The 15,857-nt window shown below is 42.4% G+C and overlaps 1 protein-coding gene across 6 annotated transcripts in view; it reads left to right on the top strand.

Annotated features, from left to right (window-relative positions):
- LOC101109890 (ATP-binding cassette sub-family C member 4-like) overlaps positions 1-15,857 on the top strand; it is a 247,820-nt gene that overhangs the window by 73,585 nt on the left and 158,378 nt on the right. For all 6 annotated transcript variants that reach the window (XM_060394638.1, XM_060394640.1, XM_060394639.1 and 3 more), the window contains exons 7-9: positions 4,093-4,218; positions 6,264-6,513; positions 15,348-15,449. In XM_060394638.1, the coding sequence (XP_060250621.1) occupies positions 4,093-4,218; positions 6,264-6,513; positions 15,348-15,449 (478 nt within the window). The remainder of the gene's footprint in view (positions 1-4,092; positions 4,219-6,263; positions 6,514-15,347; positions 15,450-15,857) is intronic.

Genomic DNA, 15,857 nt, shown 5'->3' with positions numbered 1-15,857 from the left:
TTTGACCATTATGTAGTGTCCTTCTTTGTCTCTTTTCACAGCCTTTCTTTCAAAGTCTATTTTATCTGATATGAGTATTGCTACTTCTGCTTTCTTTTGGTCTCTCTTTGCATGAAATACCTTTTACAGCCCTTCACTTTCAGTCTTTATCTTTTCTAGGTCCTTGTTAAACATTTCTTGCATCTTCTCAATCCTTGTCTCTAGTCTATTTATCTGTAACTCCATTTTGTTTTCAAGATTTTGGATCATCTTTGCTATCATTATTCTGAATTCTTTTTCAGGTAGACTTCCTATTGCCCCCTCTTTTGTTTGATTTTGTGGGCATTTATCATGTTGCTTTACCTGCTGAACATTTCTCTGCCTTTTCATTTTGTTTATTTTTTTAAAATTTATTTTTATTTTTATTTTTTTAGTTTTTTATTTTTTAAATTTTAAAATCTTTAATTCTTACATGCGTTCCCAAACATGAACCCCCCTCCCACCTCCCTCCCCATAGATTGCTGGGTTTTGGGTGCCTTTTCTGTTTGCTGGCAGTTCATGGTTCCTCTGTATTGTGGAGCCTTCTCCCTGTGGGTGGGGTTGGACTGGTGGTTTGTCAAGGTTTCCTGGTTAGGGGAGCTTGTGTCTGTGTTCTGGTGGGTGGAAATGGATCTCTTCTCTTTGAAGTGTCATGAAGTGTCTGGTAGTGAGTTTTGGGGTGTCTATGGGTTTGGCATGGCTTTGGGCAGCCTGTCTTTTAATGCTCAGGGCTGTGTTCCTGCTTTACTGGAGAATTAGCATGGTATATCTTGCTCTGGAACTTGTTAACTCTTGGGTGGAGCTGATTTCAGTGTAGGAATGTATCCTTTTGAGTGAGTTCTTGTCTATTAATATTCCATGGAATCAGGAGTTCCCTGATGTTCTCAAGTTTTGGAGTTAAACCTTCTCCCTCTGGCTTTCAGTCTTATTCTTACAGTAGCCTCAAGACTTCTCCATCCATATAACACAGATGATGAAACATCTAGGTTAATAGTGAAACAATTCTCCACAATGAGGGACACCCAGAGAGGTTCACAGACTTACATGGAGAAGAGGGAGAAGGGAGATAGAGGTGACCAGGAGGAAAAGAGAGGGAGTCAAAAGGGGAGAGAGCAATCTAGCCAGTAATCAACTCCCTAAGTGTTCTCCACAGCCCAGAACACCCAGAGACATTCACAGAGTTAAGTAGAGAAGAGAAAGGGGAGGGGGAAGATATAGGTGACGTGGGGGAGAAAAGGGAGAGTCAAAAAGGGAGACAGCAATAAAGCCAGCCAGCAATTTCACACACCTAAGTGAAAATGGGTACTGAAGTTTGTATTCCTAAAGGTACAAAATTGAACACAAATACAAAAAAGCAAAGATTAAAAACCTAGAGTAGAGGTTAGACTCTCAGAAATACAATATTAAAATTATAAAACAAAATCAATCACAAAATTATGAAAAATATATATGTCAATTTGCTTTAAAATGGGGTCTTTTTGCAAGATAATATGTTATAAAATGAAAATTAAAGGAGTAATAAGGAACTTAAATTAAAAAATTAAAAAGTGATAACAGTAAAAATATATCTAGGAATTTCTCTGGAGCTGTTGTGGGCAGTGTGGGGTCAGTTCAGTTTCAGATAGTTCCTTGTTCCAGCTTGTACTTCTTTTCAAGGTCTATCGGCTCCCTCCAATATTTAGTCAATGTTAACTACAAGATTTTAATCTGTTGAACCTGTCACTTCCAGAGTGGTTCCCTCTTCTTTGTTTATTTTGGCTTCCTCTGTTTGCAAGTCTCTTCAGTGTCTAATTTCCACCCTGACACAAAGGGGTGAAGGTGGTTGCTTATTTAGGCTTACTTGTTCAGTTCTGTTGTGGGGAGGGGGAGATACTACAAATATTGCTGGCATGTGTGGGGAGTGTTTGCAGTGTAAGGACCACACTGGGTGTGCCAAAGCTCAAGGTGGCATGTGTTTCCTGGGTCTACACTGCTCAGGCTCCAGGGTACTCTGCAGGGGTACTATCCAAAGCAGACCTGCCTTTACAGGCACTTCCCAGGTCTAAGCTGCTCAGGTTCTTGGGTACTCCACAAGGGCACAGACTCATTTGGGCATGCGTTTTGTGCCTTTCCCAGGTCCAAGCAGCTCAGGCAACCAGGTACTTGGTGAGCACACTGTCCCAGGTGGGCCATGCGTCTTAATCACCTCCCTGGTCCATGCTGCTTAGTATCCCATGTGCGCTGCGAGAGCACGATCTCAGGTGTGCTGTGTGAGAGGTGTGTCTCCTGCGGGGAGCTGATCTCAGGCTACGACACTCCTGGCAGATGTCAACCGTCCAGGGTCCCAGGAAGACGTCGTTAGCAACTGGGAACCTGCTCACAGTTTGGTGAAGGATGCCGGTCCCTGGGGCCAAGATTGGAGCAGCCCCTTGCAGTGTGGCTCTGGGTGTCACACACCTGCCTGTCTGCCTCTGGGGACCTGCGGAGGAGGGGCCTGTATGCAGCCGGCTAGCTCTTCTTTGGTGTTAGCTCAATCCTTTGTTCTATGAGTGGGCCAGGCTGTGCCTTAGAGCCTTTCATGGGCAAGTTCTCTCTCTCTCTCTTTTTTCTCTCTGGCAATCCCATAGTTTGGGTTGCTATCTCATGTTATCTCCCTCAGATTGTCCTCAGGGTATTCAGGCCTGGTCCTTACCCTAAGTACTGATTATGCAGCCCGTGCCTCCCTGTCCAGTCCCCACTTGTTGGTAGCAGACACGAGTGTCTGGGCAACTTCTCTCGCAGTTGCAGTTAGGTGCATATTCTGTTTTTTTTTTTTTTTTTTCTCTCTCCTGGTTATGTTGCCCTCTGAGATTCTAAAACTCCCCACAGACCTGCCTGTGAGAGGGTTTCCTACTGTGTGGAAACTTCTCTTCCTTCACAACTCCCTCCCCAGAACTGGTCTCTGTCCCTAACTCTTTGTCTCTCTCTGTGTCTTTTGTATTTTGTCCTACCTCTTTTTGAAGAGATTAGGCTGTCTTTCTGGGTGCCTAGTATCCTCCACTAGCATTTAGAAGTTGTTTTGTGGAAGTTGCTCAGCGTGCAAATGATCTTTTGATGAATTTGTGGGGCAAAAGTGGTCTCCCCATCCTATTCCTCTGCCATCTTGGGACCACCCCCAGTCTTGATTAACTATGTCTTTATGAGGACTTCCCTGGTGGCTCAGACATCTAAAGTGTCTGCCTACAATATGGGAAACCCGGCATCGATCCCTGGATTGGGAAGATCCTCTGGATAAGGAAATGGCAACCTACTACAGTACTCTTGCCTGGAAAATCCCATGGATGGAGGAGTGTGGTAGGCTACAGTCCATGGGGTTGCAAAGAGTTAGACACGACTGAGCGACTTCACTTTCATAAAGTCCCACAGTCTCAGCAGCATATGTGATAGAAAAGTAACTGGTGATGAAGGGCCTAATGGTGATGAGTTAGAGCTGAGGCAGGTTCCAGAGGGTTGGGAGTGGGTCGTTGTTCAGATTGTCAGGTCGTGAAGGTGTGTTGTTTGAAGCTAGTTAAGTTCTTTTATGTCTGTGTGTACCATTACATGTGGTAATTTTTCTTTAGTTGAAATTACTTTTCCTCTCTTTGCTGTGGAGAGATGTTCCTTATCCTTTGAGGCCCTATTCCAGTGCTACAAGGTCTCCGAAGTTTTTCTTGTTCTCCTTTCCTGATTTTATTAACAGCCTCATTTTTTCTGTTCCCCAGAATTTTACTCCTATTTTATTACAGCACAGACACTGTCTTCCTGTTAAATTCCTTTTTGCCTTTCCTGTTCAACCACCGTCTTCTTGGGCAGATGGTTTGTATCTGACTCACTTCAGGTCTTCCTTGGCTGATACTGCAAGTTCTCTGAGCTAGTCTTTGCATTAGGCTGAGTTGTTGACTTCCTAGAAGTCTTTTTCTCCATTTGTACTTTGAATAGGACCTGCCTGTGATGTCAGCACAGAAGAGCTGTAGGGAATCATTTGATCTCTGGTCCCTCCATGTGTCCCTGGCTGCTGATGCTACAGAAAGTTAGACTGTGATAACTAAGGCTTATGTCTCACGTCTGTCCCCTTAGGAGTAAGACTGCAGCTCTCACAGATGACAGGATCAGGACCATGAATGAATTTATAAGTGGCATCAGAACAGTAAAAATGTATGCTTGGGAAAAGTCACTTATAGACCTCATTATCAGCTTGAGAAGGTAAGTTTTTATATATATCACACCATATTTTTGTACTCCCCTCCACATTTTTTTTAAATTTACTTATTATTTTTTGAGGATAATTACAATGTTGTAATTACAATGTGGTCTCTGCTATACATCAAGGTGAATCAGTCATAATTATATATATATCTATCCCCACCTTCTTGAATCTCTGCCTTCCACCCCCATTCCACCTCTCTGGGTCATCACAAAGCATCAGGCTAGACTCCCTGTGTTATATAGCAGCTTCCTGCTAGGTATCTATTTCACACATGACAGCATATACATGTCAATGCTACTTTCTCAATTTGTCCTACCTTCTCCCTCCTGCTTTGTGTCTCTGAGATTGTTCTCTGCATCTGTGTCTCCATTTATTCTCTGTGAATAGGTTCATCAGTTTTGTTTTTCTAGATTCCATATATATGCATTAATATTTGCTTTTCTCTTTCTGACTTACCTCACTCTGTATAACAAGTTCTAGGTTCACCTACATTACTACAGTTGACTTTTCTGAATAAATTTTGAAGTCTTACCAAGTTTTTCACATTACAATGAACTTAAATTCTATGCACTCTACCCCCAACGTGTGGCAGAAAGTTTAAGTAGAATAGGAGAGACGTCATTTTAACCTGCTCTTCCACTTACTGTCTTCTTAAAGGAAAAATTTATATGTGCTTCTTACTTATATAGAAATGAATTTCCAAGTATTTCTTAGTACCAGAAACCCCCCAAAAGCAGTAATTTCAAGATATTAGTATTTTTTCCCTGTCTTTTATATTTATTTTTACCTAATAATACTCCTTAGCTTTTTCACTGTCTATAAAGTTTTGTCACATATGGAAATCAATTACAAAAGGACTCCACAAGGTAAGTTTTATTTTCTTACCCAATACAGAAACATCAACAGAGACATGATGGTTGATGGCTAAATGTTTCAGATAGCAGAGTATGTAATTGCTGAACAGTCTTTAGCTGAAAAGTCCAAGGCCTTTTCTTCTGATGATGATAGCAAGTGGATTTTCTGTCTGTCTGTCCTATATTGGTGGAGTTTGTGTGCGAGGAATTTCCTCTCTCTGCCCCAGCTGATGTCCTCTGCTTTTTACAATTTCAGGATCCTGGGCAGAAGCTGGTTTTCTCTCTTCTCTTGAAGCAGGTGGCTTTTGCCTGTTGTCAATGCAGGGTACAGGATGGGCTTGTTGTCATTATTTAGTCTCTAAATTGTGTCTGTCTCTTTATGACCCCATGTAATATAACCTGCCAGGCTCCTCTGTCCATGGGATTTTCCAGGCAAGAATACTGGAGTGGGTTGCCATTTCCTTTTCCACAGAAGGTACTAGTATTTGAGATGATGACATTAAAACTAAAACTATAGTTTGACGTAGCACAAATGGTGAGATTTTAGAGATTGGCTGTAACTGTATCAGGCAAAACTTTATGAATCATTATTATTCATTCCAAACAGAGCCATGAAAACACTATATTGTTTTCTTTGCTTTTTCTTTGTAGAATACTTTTCCATCTTTCATTTAAAGGTCTGATGTGTGTTTTACTCCAGCACAGGGCACTTAGAATTCTCTGGCAGCTCCCTGTCACTTCTTACTTTGCACCTTTGTGGGGCCCTCCCTCTGATGGGAATACACTCCCATCTTCCTTATTCTCTGGCCTCTGCCAACCCTGACCCCAGCTTATCTTCTCAAGATCCACATTCATGCAACTTGCTCTCACTCCACTGCTCCATGTCCAGGACTTATGGTTTTGAATGCTTGTTGAATGAATGTTCAAACTCAGTCTCATTGGTCCAAAATGTTTAAAAAAGTGTGACTCTAAGTCTTCTTCTAGTTGGAAGAGTGAAGTGGTACTGCAGAGTGTGGTCCTGGTTTGGGGGCAGACCTCCGGGTGTGCACTGTGTAGCGTCCCCATGATGTGAGGGATAGTTTATCTGTGCCCACTCCCTCAAAAGGGGCCACTCACACAGGGCACTTGAATTCTTGCCTTGGATGTAGGTGATTGTTTTAAAATCTATTTTCTACTCTCTTTTCCAGGAAGGAAATTTCCAAGATTCTGCAAAGTTCCTACCTTAGAGGAATGAATTTGGCATCATTTTTTGCTGTAACCAAAATCATGATTTTTGTCACCTTCGCCACCAATGTGGCTTTCAACAAGGTGATTACAGCCAGCCAAGTGTTTGTGGTGGTGACGCTTTATGAGGCTCTGCGGTTTACAAGCACCCTCTACTTCCCCATGGCCATCGAGAAAGTGTCAGAGGCCATCGTCAGTATCCGAAGAATCAAGGTTTGGGAACAAATAACTTTTTAAAGTTGTAGGTGTATTTTATATAAAATGCCTTCTTTTATTTGGTGTGACTGTGTGCCAGTTAGATGAGGTTTAGCTCTGTGCCAAAGCAGGTAGTCATTCCAAACTCTCTTATATACTCCCCTCTCTTCTTTGATAGAGTATATTATAAATATCCTAAGTTCCCTGCTCATTTATTGGCAGCAGTAGCAACAACACAGGACTCTCTACATACAAGTGATGATGATGTCAGGGTGATTAATATGTCTAAAAACAAGAGAAGCGAACAGGTTGCCTCTCCTGTGCTAACTCAAATGACTAAATAGTGACTGTGCACAGTCCTGGAGTGAATAGGATTCCTGTCTGGGCTGGGAAGGAAAAAACTTTCTGAGAGCTCCTTGCTCCTTGGGCAGGAAGATTTACTTAGTTCTCTGTCGTAAACAGGTTCTTTCCTGCATAAGTGATTTGCTGGTTAATTTCTGAGCTTGCCTTTTGGATCTACCTTTTCCTCTCTGCCTCTTTTCACTGCTTAATTCTGTCTGTAGCTGGACTCTCCCCTTCAAATTTGTGATTCCCACCATACTCACTATGGGTTTTTTTTTCCCCTGGTTGTTCCTAAATTGCCTTGGGCAAATAATTTACATCACCAAGACAAGGGTCTGGCACACAGTAGGTGATCAGTTATTCATGTGTTTGTGAATAAATCTAAAATTAAATAAACTGGTTTTGTGAGTCAGCCTGAGCATGAGCTTGAATGTCTAGGCTCTATGAAAAATCTGACTTGTTTCTACTTCTCCACAGTGATAGGCAACTAGTAATAGATCCCTAGTGAAGTTAGATAGTTCTCTATGTGATTATATTTTATTTTTGGGTCTTGTCATAAAAGCCAATCTTTTTTGTGATGGAAGTTTCTATGCTATAAAAAACCATTTCACGTAAAACACATCAGTCATATGGGGTCAGTTCTGGTTCCCTGAGTTTGTCATTCTTTCTGATGGGGGCTTCTAGCAACACTTATAAGGCTTGGTCCATGCAACTTGTTAAAAAATTCCTTTTTCATGGCTTTCACATCTTGAAATAGACATTTAGGAAAATCCCTGGACTGTAGTGACATTCTTAGTGACACATTAACCTATCCAGTTGGAAGCTTCATATGTGTGTTGTGCTATTGTGGTTTTGTTATTACTGCTGCTGCAGCTGCTGTCTTTGATCTTGGCTACCAGTGATCTACTTGTGGTCCGGGCCCTCTTAAACCCTTTATGCATCACGCCATCTCATTTAATCAGGAAAGCAATTGAGTGGGTAAACATTAGTGTCGCTGCTTTACAGATAAGGAAACAGGTTCCTGTATCAGTTGAAATAGCTCACCCATCCTCACACAGCTTGCAAATGACAGAAATAGGATTCTGACCAAAGCCTGATTTCTTAACCATTGTTACATTGCTTTCTCTGTACCTTCTGTCATGTGGACTCTCTCATTAAGTATGGTTTTTATCATCTTTTCTTACTCTGAAGACCTTTGAAGTCCCCGTTTTTTTGAAGAATCAAGTTTTAAACTCTGGGCTCCACTGGTCTCTCTGTTTCTCAGCACATGGGGACTGGGATGGGGAGGAGGAAAGGGGCTTGCCTGTGACTTGCCATATCCATCCCTACTTTGAGGTCTTGGCTCACTCTGTTCAGCCTCTTGGATTGCTTTCTCTTCTGTTCTTGATTTAAGTAAATGCTTCTGAGCCTCCAGCAGCCCTATGACCCTCTCCCAGCACTTTTGTTAACATTGATCTGGGGTTTCCATCTATGTGCACAGCCAGCCTCGTGTCAGGTGGGGTTGATGCTGACTCCCTGGGAGTGTTCTGAGCCCTTGACAGCAGACTGTCTGTAGTGCTTCTTTAGCGTAGTGCCTGGTCCATGCTGGACACATCATGGGTATCAAATAAATGCTGGATTGACTGAGACAACAGTTACACAAAATGACTGGGTCCCTACAAAGGCCCAGGGTGGGTCAGTCTGCACTAGAAGCTGGAGAAATGCAGAGGAGGGAGCAGATTGGAGATAGGCATTCCTGGAACATTGTGCCTTGATGGGAGTGTCAAATCAGGGGAGCTGAATCTTATCCAGTGTGGGGATAGGTCTGAATCTTCTGCTTGTTTTGTGCATCCATCTGTGTATCTGAACCCAGCCCAAGTGCACTTGGTGGACCTGCTCTCTAAAGAGAGGAGCTATCTGTGCCCTGCACAGCCAGGTGTTCATGTAGCTCCTGCTGGCCTGGCTCCTGGGCCTTGTAGTAAACTATAAACACTCTTACTTGTTTAACACAATTAGTCTGTCTTGATGGCCATCATAAAAGAAGATTTATACCATGAGGCTTTATGCTAAAATTCATCTCTGGTCTGAAGTTGCTCTTGAGACAGAATTCCCTCCTCTTTGGAGCTGGTCAGTCTAGTTTCTCTTAAGACCTTTGACTAACTGGCTGAGGCCCACCCACGTAATGGAGGATAATCTTATTTACCCAGACTCTACTGATTTAAATGTCAATCTCATCTAAAAATGCTTTCACTGTAATATGTGTTTGAGCAAGTGTCTGGGGGCTGACCTGCCAAGTGTCTGGTTAATAAAATTAACTATCACACCCTATTGAATCTCCATATCTTCCTTTGAGCTCCTGGATGTGACTTTGTCCTCACTAAGCTGTGTGTTCATGGATTTCTTTCCTTCCCTGAACTCCAGACTTCTTGCAGACAGTGTCTTCTTCATTTTCGTAGTGCTCAGAAATAGCAAATGCTCAGAAAATGTGTAACTGAAGGGACCTTCCAGCTCCATCATGTCTGGGATCCTGCAAATACCTAACCATTAAGCATGGTTGAAGTGGAGACAGTGATAACTGGGATTCTCTGATGGATAATGTGATACACCAGAGAGTGTAGTGGGAAAGGGGTCCTGTAGAAGGTTTTCAGAGAATTGTGCTCAAATACTTGGGTGGATTTTTATTTCTTTTCTACTAAAATGAACTCAATGTCTAAGGCTTGAGACTTCTTTCTGTGTAGGTGTGTGCAGTAACATTAAAATTATGGCCTGGGGAGAACATTGAATTTTCCTGGTGCTGACTTTGTCAGGCTGCTTTGTGTCCTGATGAAGGACACACCTTTGATTTTGGAAAAACATCTAAATTTTCTCTTCATGGCCAGAAGGTGGTCTTGGAATTTAGAGATCTGTTGATGGTAGTTTGCAGTGAAGGCATGGCAAATAGCTGAGAATAAGAGTGGTGAGATTGTTTGTGTTGGAAACTGCTCCATGGTGTGTTGAAGTAATCTTGAAAGTATTTTTTTTTCTTTTAGATCCTATTAATAGAAACTTCTTCAACCCATTTAGTTTTACTACCCTATAAAGAATGTAGGTCTCTAGTTCATGAGGATCACCTGGTGTGCTTATTAAAACTAAATTATCACATCTTGGAGTCTCTGATTCACTATTCCTTTGCTGGGGTCCAACTTACCTATGTCTTTAATAAGTGTCCCTGTGTCCCTGAAAATAAATCATGTTTGGGAAACATTGCCCTAGTTGTAGAAAGAAATCTAAAAGATACCTTAGCAAATGCAAAAGATAACAGGACCATTTAAAAACTAAAATCAGTTGAGAGGAAAAAGCTGTCTTGATTTATGTTTGACTTTTGGGGGTCAAATTTGAATTTATTCATCCAGTCATTCCACAGAATAACAAGTCTGGTGCAGCCTTCAGTGTGGTACAGATGAGTATATACAGTGGCAGGTAAGCAACTGCAGAGAAGTCCTTCCTACATGCAATTTATGTTTCATCAAGTGGGGGGTTAATAAAGCATCAAACAGTGATACCTGGTGTGCATTTCTGTGTCAATAGTTCTCGGAGGGAAAAGTCTGAGGGGCCATGAGTTGCTTTGGCAGAGTCACTGGTGTAGTTTTGGAGGTTGTGTTAAGAAGTTAGAGCAGGGAAGGCTAAGCAAGTTACTTGATGGGAGGCTGATGCTTCACATTTCCCTGGGGATGGTCATGTGACAAAGGCCTTTTGTGGATAAGAAGGGGGATCCGTGCAGTTGAGGAACCAGAAATGTCTGAGGCTGCAGAGTAGAGAGCTGGAGGCCTGAGCAGGGGCCCATACAGGATCCTACAGGAAACATTAAGGTTTTTATCATCTCAAAAGTCAGCCTGGCTGCAGCCTGGGGAAAAGGGCAGTGAGGTAGGTTAGGGACCCAGAGCAGAGACAGGAAGATGAGTGTGTCAGGAGGCTAATGCAGAACATGATCCAGGGACGAGATGATGTGGTTTGGTTGAGGGTGAAATAGAGAGACTTGGCCAGATTTGAGAGCCGCTCAGGGGCACATTTTGAGTTGGGTATTAGGAGCAGGGAGAGGAGAGGTGGATGTCAGGCTGCTTTGCTTTTTCAGGCTGTAAAATCACCTGGATTCACTATAATAAGGAATGCTATGAGAGAACCAAATCTGAGGAGATGACTGGCCTGGACGTGGTTTTGGAGAGCATTTTGAAATACTCAGTGTTTTCTGTAAGACCCACCTCACTGAGCAGCCATTGGCCAGATTCAACTTCCTGTCCTGTTATCTAACAGGTAGCAGCAATTATCGGATAATCATTTTCTTCCTTTCCCTGCCTCTCACTTAGATGTGACGATGCCCAACTAGAAGGTGAAAAGGGCCGCAGGAGTGGAAAAAAAGGTCAGCTGAGTTTACTTACCAAGTGGTCAGAACTGGGCAAGATTTGACCACAGATGGGCTGGGGTAGTGGTGGGCATGCAGAGTTTGGAACACAGTGTGGTGTTGAGCCCTGCTGCCCCACAGCCTCCTGCAGCCTGGGGTTCAGTAGGCTAGATGGTTCATCATCCAGAATTTCTGCTCAGGTCATGCCTGGCAGCTCCAGGAAGGAAACCCACTCCCCCTGCCCACCTTGGAGGGGTGCGGTGGTCCATCCCCAAGGGCAGACCTATGCATGTTCTTCATAGTGTTGTGTCTTCTTGTTTACATGTGCTTTGCTATGTCATTTTCCCATGTACAAAATATGAATAATTTACTGTGACTTTATAGGCCCCAGAAGTCCCTCTATTTTATCTTAATAAGTAAAATGGACTGAAGCTCTTTTCTTTGAATGACTCCAATAGGATTGTAAATATCTTGAGAGCACTATAAGTCTTCAGTGACTTTCACATCCAGTAAAATGTGTCTCTGAAGTTTTATTATTCATAAAACGGCTTAGATTTTCCCCCACCAGCCACCGGGAAGTCAATCTTTTTGGCTGAAGTTCTGACTTTGGTATTTTCCCACACGATCTGTTCTGGGTCTGCACATCATCTGTAATTTATTTTCAGCTTTTTTTTTTTTAATCATCCTGAGCCCTAGAAAAAAATCCAGCCAGCACTTCTGACACCTTTACAAGCTGGTTATGTGTTGGAATCTCATTTAACCCCTGGAAGATTGTGACATATTCCCTCACTCAAACCTATTATTTGTGGAGAAGTGCTGGGAATTTCTGTCCTACTATGTACACACTGATGGTGTCTGGTATCACTGACTCGATGGACATGAGTTTGAGCAAGCTCCAGGAGTTGGTGATGGACAGGGAAGCCTGGCATGCTGTAGTCCATGGGGTCGCAAAGAGTTGGACATGACTGAGCAACTGAACTGAACACATGCGCACACTGAATATTGAGCTTTTGTCTTGGTAACATAATTAAGCTGAAATTGGCATTTGATTCTGTCTAGAGAAGATGTACAATATATGCATGTACAATATATGCAACAACTTTTTGCTTGTTGCTGTGTTAGCTCAGTCTATGTAAAGCTGTAGCAATGCAGGTTGGATGGATTTGAAGAGCCCTGTAATCTATTCCTTCCCTTACCCATGATTTGCTGACTCTGTACAAGGCTTGGTCTCTGTTGGAGTTGGAACTAGTGTCTGTAAGTGTGTGAGTGATGTAGTGTCTATATCTCCTGTGTGACATATAGGAGAATCCCTCATGGGATTCAGGGGTAGGAAGGACAGTGCCAGCTGATGATGTCCTGACAGGTTCCCAGGAGGACTAGCTTTTGAGATGGACTGGAAGGGTGGGTGGGTTAGTACTCAGGGTGTCCAGGCAGAGGCTACCTGGGGAGTGTGGACCTAGGTGCTTATGGATCACTGGGGGATATTAAGTATGGTGAACATTCCCAGAGATATTGTAAAGAGGTTAGGAAGGAGTGTTGTTGTGGGAGGGTCTAGGGAAGGAACTAGGGAAAAACCCCAAAAACATTGTATCAGTATTTGAAATGATTAATAGTAAGTTAGACTCTGAAATTATGTTGCTTAAAGAGAAAAGGAAAATTGGGAGATGAATGAGCTGTGGCAGAATAGACAAGAGCTGCTACGTGACTGATGATGGGAGAGGTGATGTGGAGAGAGAATTCAGGCTGTGGTGATTGAGAGCCTGCAGAGGAGTCTTCAGAACACCATCCGCCCAACCTGCCTCCTGCTGGACACGGGCTCGGGGCAGGGAGGAGTAGCTGTGTCCTATGTTAGATTCTCAGTGAGCCTGGATGAGAGGAGGAGGAAACGAGAGGATCTTATCTCCTGGCTGCTGGTCTTTGAGAGAAATGCAAGGGTACTGCTTTTATTTCCCACAGAAGCAGGTTTTCATGATCAGTTTTTGCCAATTGTTCTTTTGAAGAGGAAGATTGCAATCACACTTGTAGCTCTGTGGTGTGATAGATGAGAATGTCAAGGACTTGAAGGATGTTTATGATTTTAGGGGAGTAGGTTCCTATTCAAATGTTTTCTTTCTCAAACATCCCCAGAAGCTTTTATCAGTTGCCCCTGTGTTAGTAGGGATTTGGTTTGCCTCTGGGTCCTAGAATTGCCCATATTAAAGCTGCTTACAAGGATAGTTTGCTTTTCTCTCATGCAAGAGTCCTTGTAAGGCTCTATATTCTCATCCTGGGGCTGCCTTTACAAAGTAACACAAACCACAAGACCTAAAATCACAGAAGTATATTGTTTCACAGACCTGGAGGCTGAAAGTCTGAAATCAAGGTGTCAGCAGGGCCGCAATCTCTCTAAATACTGTAAGGGGGACTCCTTTGTCAGCTCTGTTAACTTAAATGGTTTCAGACAAACCTTGTTTTTCCTAGGGTTGTAACTGCCATCACTCCAGCCTCTGTCTCCATCATCATCTGGCTGTTTTTTGCTGGTGTGTCTGTCTCTGCCTCTCTCCTTATAAGGGCACTAATCATGTCGGATTCAGGGCCCACCCTACTCCACTGTGATTTTACCTTAATGGATTACACCTATAACAACCCTATTTCCAAATAGAGTCACATTTTGAGCTAACTGGGGTTAGGACAGATCTTTTTTGTGGTGTTACTGCTCTCCCCATAACAAGTCCCATGGCTAGTGTGAACCTCCATCATGTTGGGACCCAGACTCTTTCTCTCTTATTATGTTACTCCAATGCATGTGACCTTGACCCCGCTGGCAGCCTCCAAGGCCCAGACCGTGGGGGTGGAGAAAGGTCCTGGTTGCTGTCACTCTCCACTGACCTCGATTTAGCCACATGGCTGTGCCTATCTGCTTGTGAGGCTGGAGAGAGAGGCCCTCCTTCCAAACTGCCACATGCAGCCAAAATCCAGGGTTTGTTACCACAGAAGAATGAGAGCAGATTTTGAGGATAGTCAGCAGTCTCTGCCATACATTCATAGTTCCTGGGGTGTGGGCAATGGAGGTGGTCTCAGTTGTTTACTCAATTTCTCTAACACTGTAGTTTCTTTCACTGAGTTATTAATACATCTATCACTTGTAGGGCAAGAGAGAGTTTTCTGGTATATGTTTATGGTAGCTTTGTAGTGGTTCACAGGACTTGGTATTATTCAGCTAAATCACATTGAATGACTGCTAAGTGCTGTGAAAATAGCAAGAAGTGGAAGATGTAGCCATTCCTGTTGAGCCGGAGAGAAGGCACTGACTAAAGAGAAGAGATAAGTGATAGTGAAAAGATGCTTGTGAAGTATTTTTAAGAGGTAGAATTTTAATAAGAACATTTTCTTTTTAGAATGATAACAAGTGATAGTTAGTGAAAAGCAGTGATATTGATTTAACACACATGAGAAAAGCAGAGTGGTCTTGAGTGCTCATGTGAGGGTCATGACCCACAGTAGAGCCAGAGTTTTCATTCAGCATCTCTGCTGCAGGTCTTGTGTTTCCAGCCTGTCTTGTGTTTCCAGCCTGTCTTGTGCCACCTGATTGAAGAAGGCCTGGGAATGGCCTTCCTCTCTATGTTCCTAGCAGTGTCACATGGTGCTTGGTGCATAGTGGGATTCAGTAAATATGTATGGAATAATTTCCTATCAGCTCCCATGTTTATTGCTGGTAACACAAGGCTAAAGCAGTATAAATGTCCCGGTTCTAAATGTGTTAGATTTTGGAGCTATATTTTCTCCTTAGGGAAAAACTTGTACATTGAGAAATGTTGAGAAAGTTGCAGAAAGACTCATGGCAAGGCACCCTCTCTATTTATATCATATATACACATGCATATACACACATTACACACACACACACACACACACACACACACACACATTCCCTTATATAAAGAACTCTGTATACTATATGTACTATATTATGAATGTACATACTATACGCTGTAATGAGTATATATTATCCTATATATTAGTTTGTTCTGATGTGAGCCAACACTTCAAGTACAAATGGCAAAACAATTTGTAGGTTGTATAGATTTTTACTGCAAATTCCAGGGAAGCAATTATTTTTGTTTGTGTTTCATCCTGCAGACTAAACTGTCTATGTTTTTCCTTTTTTTCATAGAACTTTTTGTTACTTGATGAGATATCACAGCTCAACACTCAACTGCCATCAGGTGATAAAACAATCGTGCACATGAAAGATTTTACTGCTTTTTGGGATAAGGTAAGAAGTCCTCCATTCCTAGATCATGATTGCTAATAGATAACTGTGACATAGATTTATTGGAGAATTTTGAGATTTTACCCATGGTGTAAAGTGTGACTTGCACATTTCCTGAAAGTATGTTATAAAAATTCTCAAAATCAGATAAAATTTGCAGCTAATAGAGATTACATGTAAAATCAGCCTAAGACATTTGAAATGTTCTCTATTTCTTTTTCAATAGAGCTTTCAACATATTAGCACATCTTGAACTTAAAGTACATATGTTTGTAATGTTTGAATTTATAGGACTGGAGAGACAAAGTGGCAGAGCAATGCCAGATTCTGAAGCCTGAACAGGGAGGGAGCTCAGTGTCTGGCCCTGGGAAACTGTGAGGTGTGGGGACAGGAAGCTGAATGTATGTGGCT

The sequence above is a fragment of the Ovis aries genome, chromosome 10 (genome assembly GCF_016772045.2).
Source record: "Ovis aries strain OAR_USU_Benz2616 breed Rambouillet chromosome 10, ARS-UI_Ramb_v3.0, whole genome shotgun sequence".
NCBI classification, from domain to species: domain Eukaryota; kingdom Metazoa; phylum Chordata; class Mammalia; order Artiodactyla; family Bovidae; genus Ovis; species Ovis aries.
This window is presented reverse-complemented; position numbering and strand designations above follow the sequence as displayed.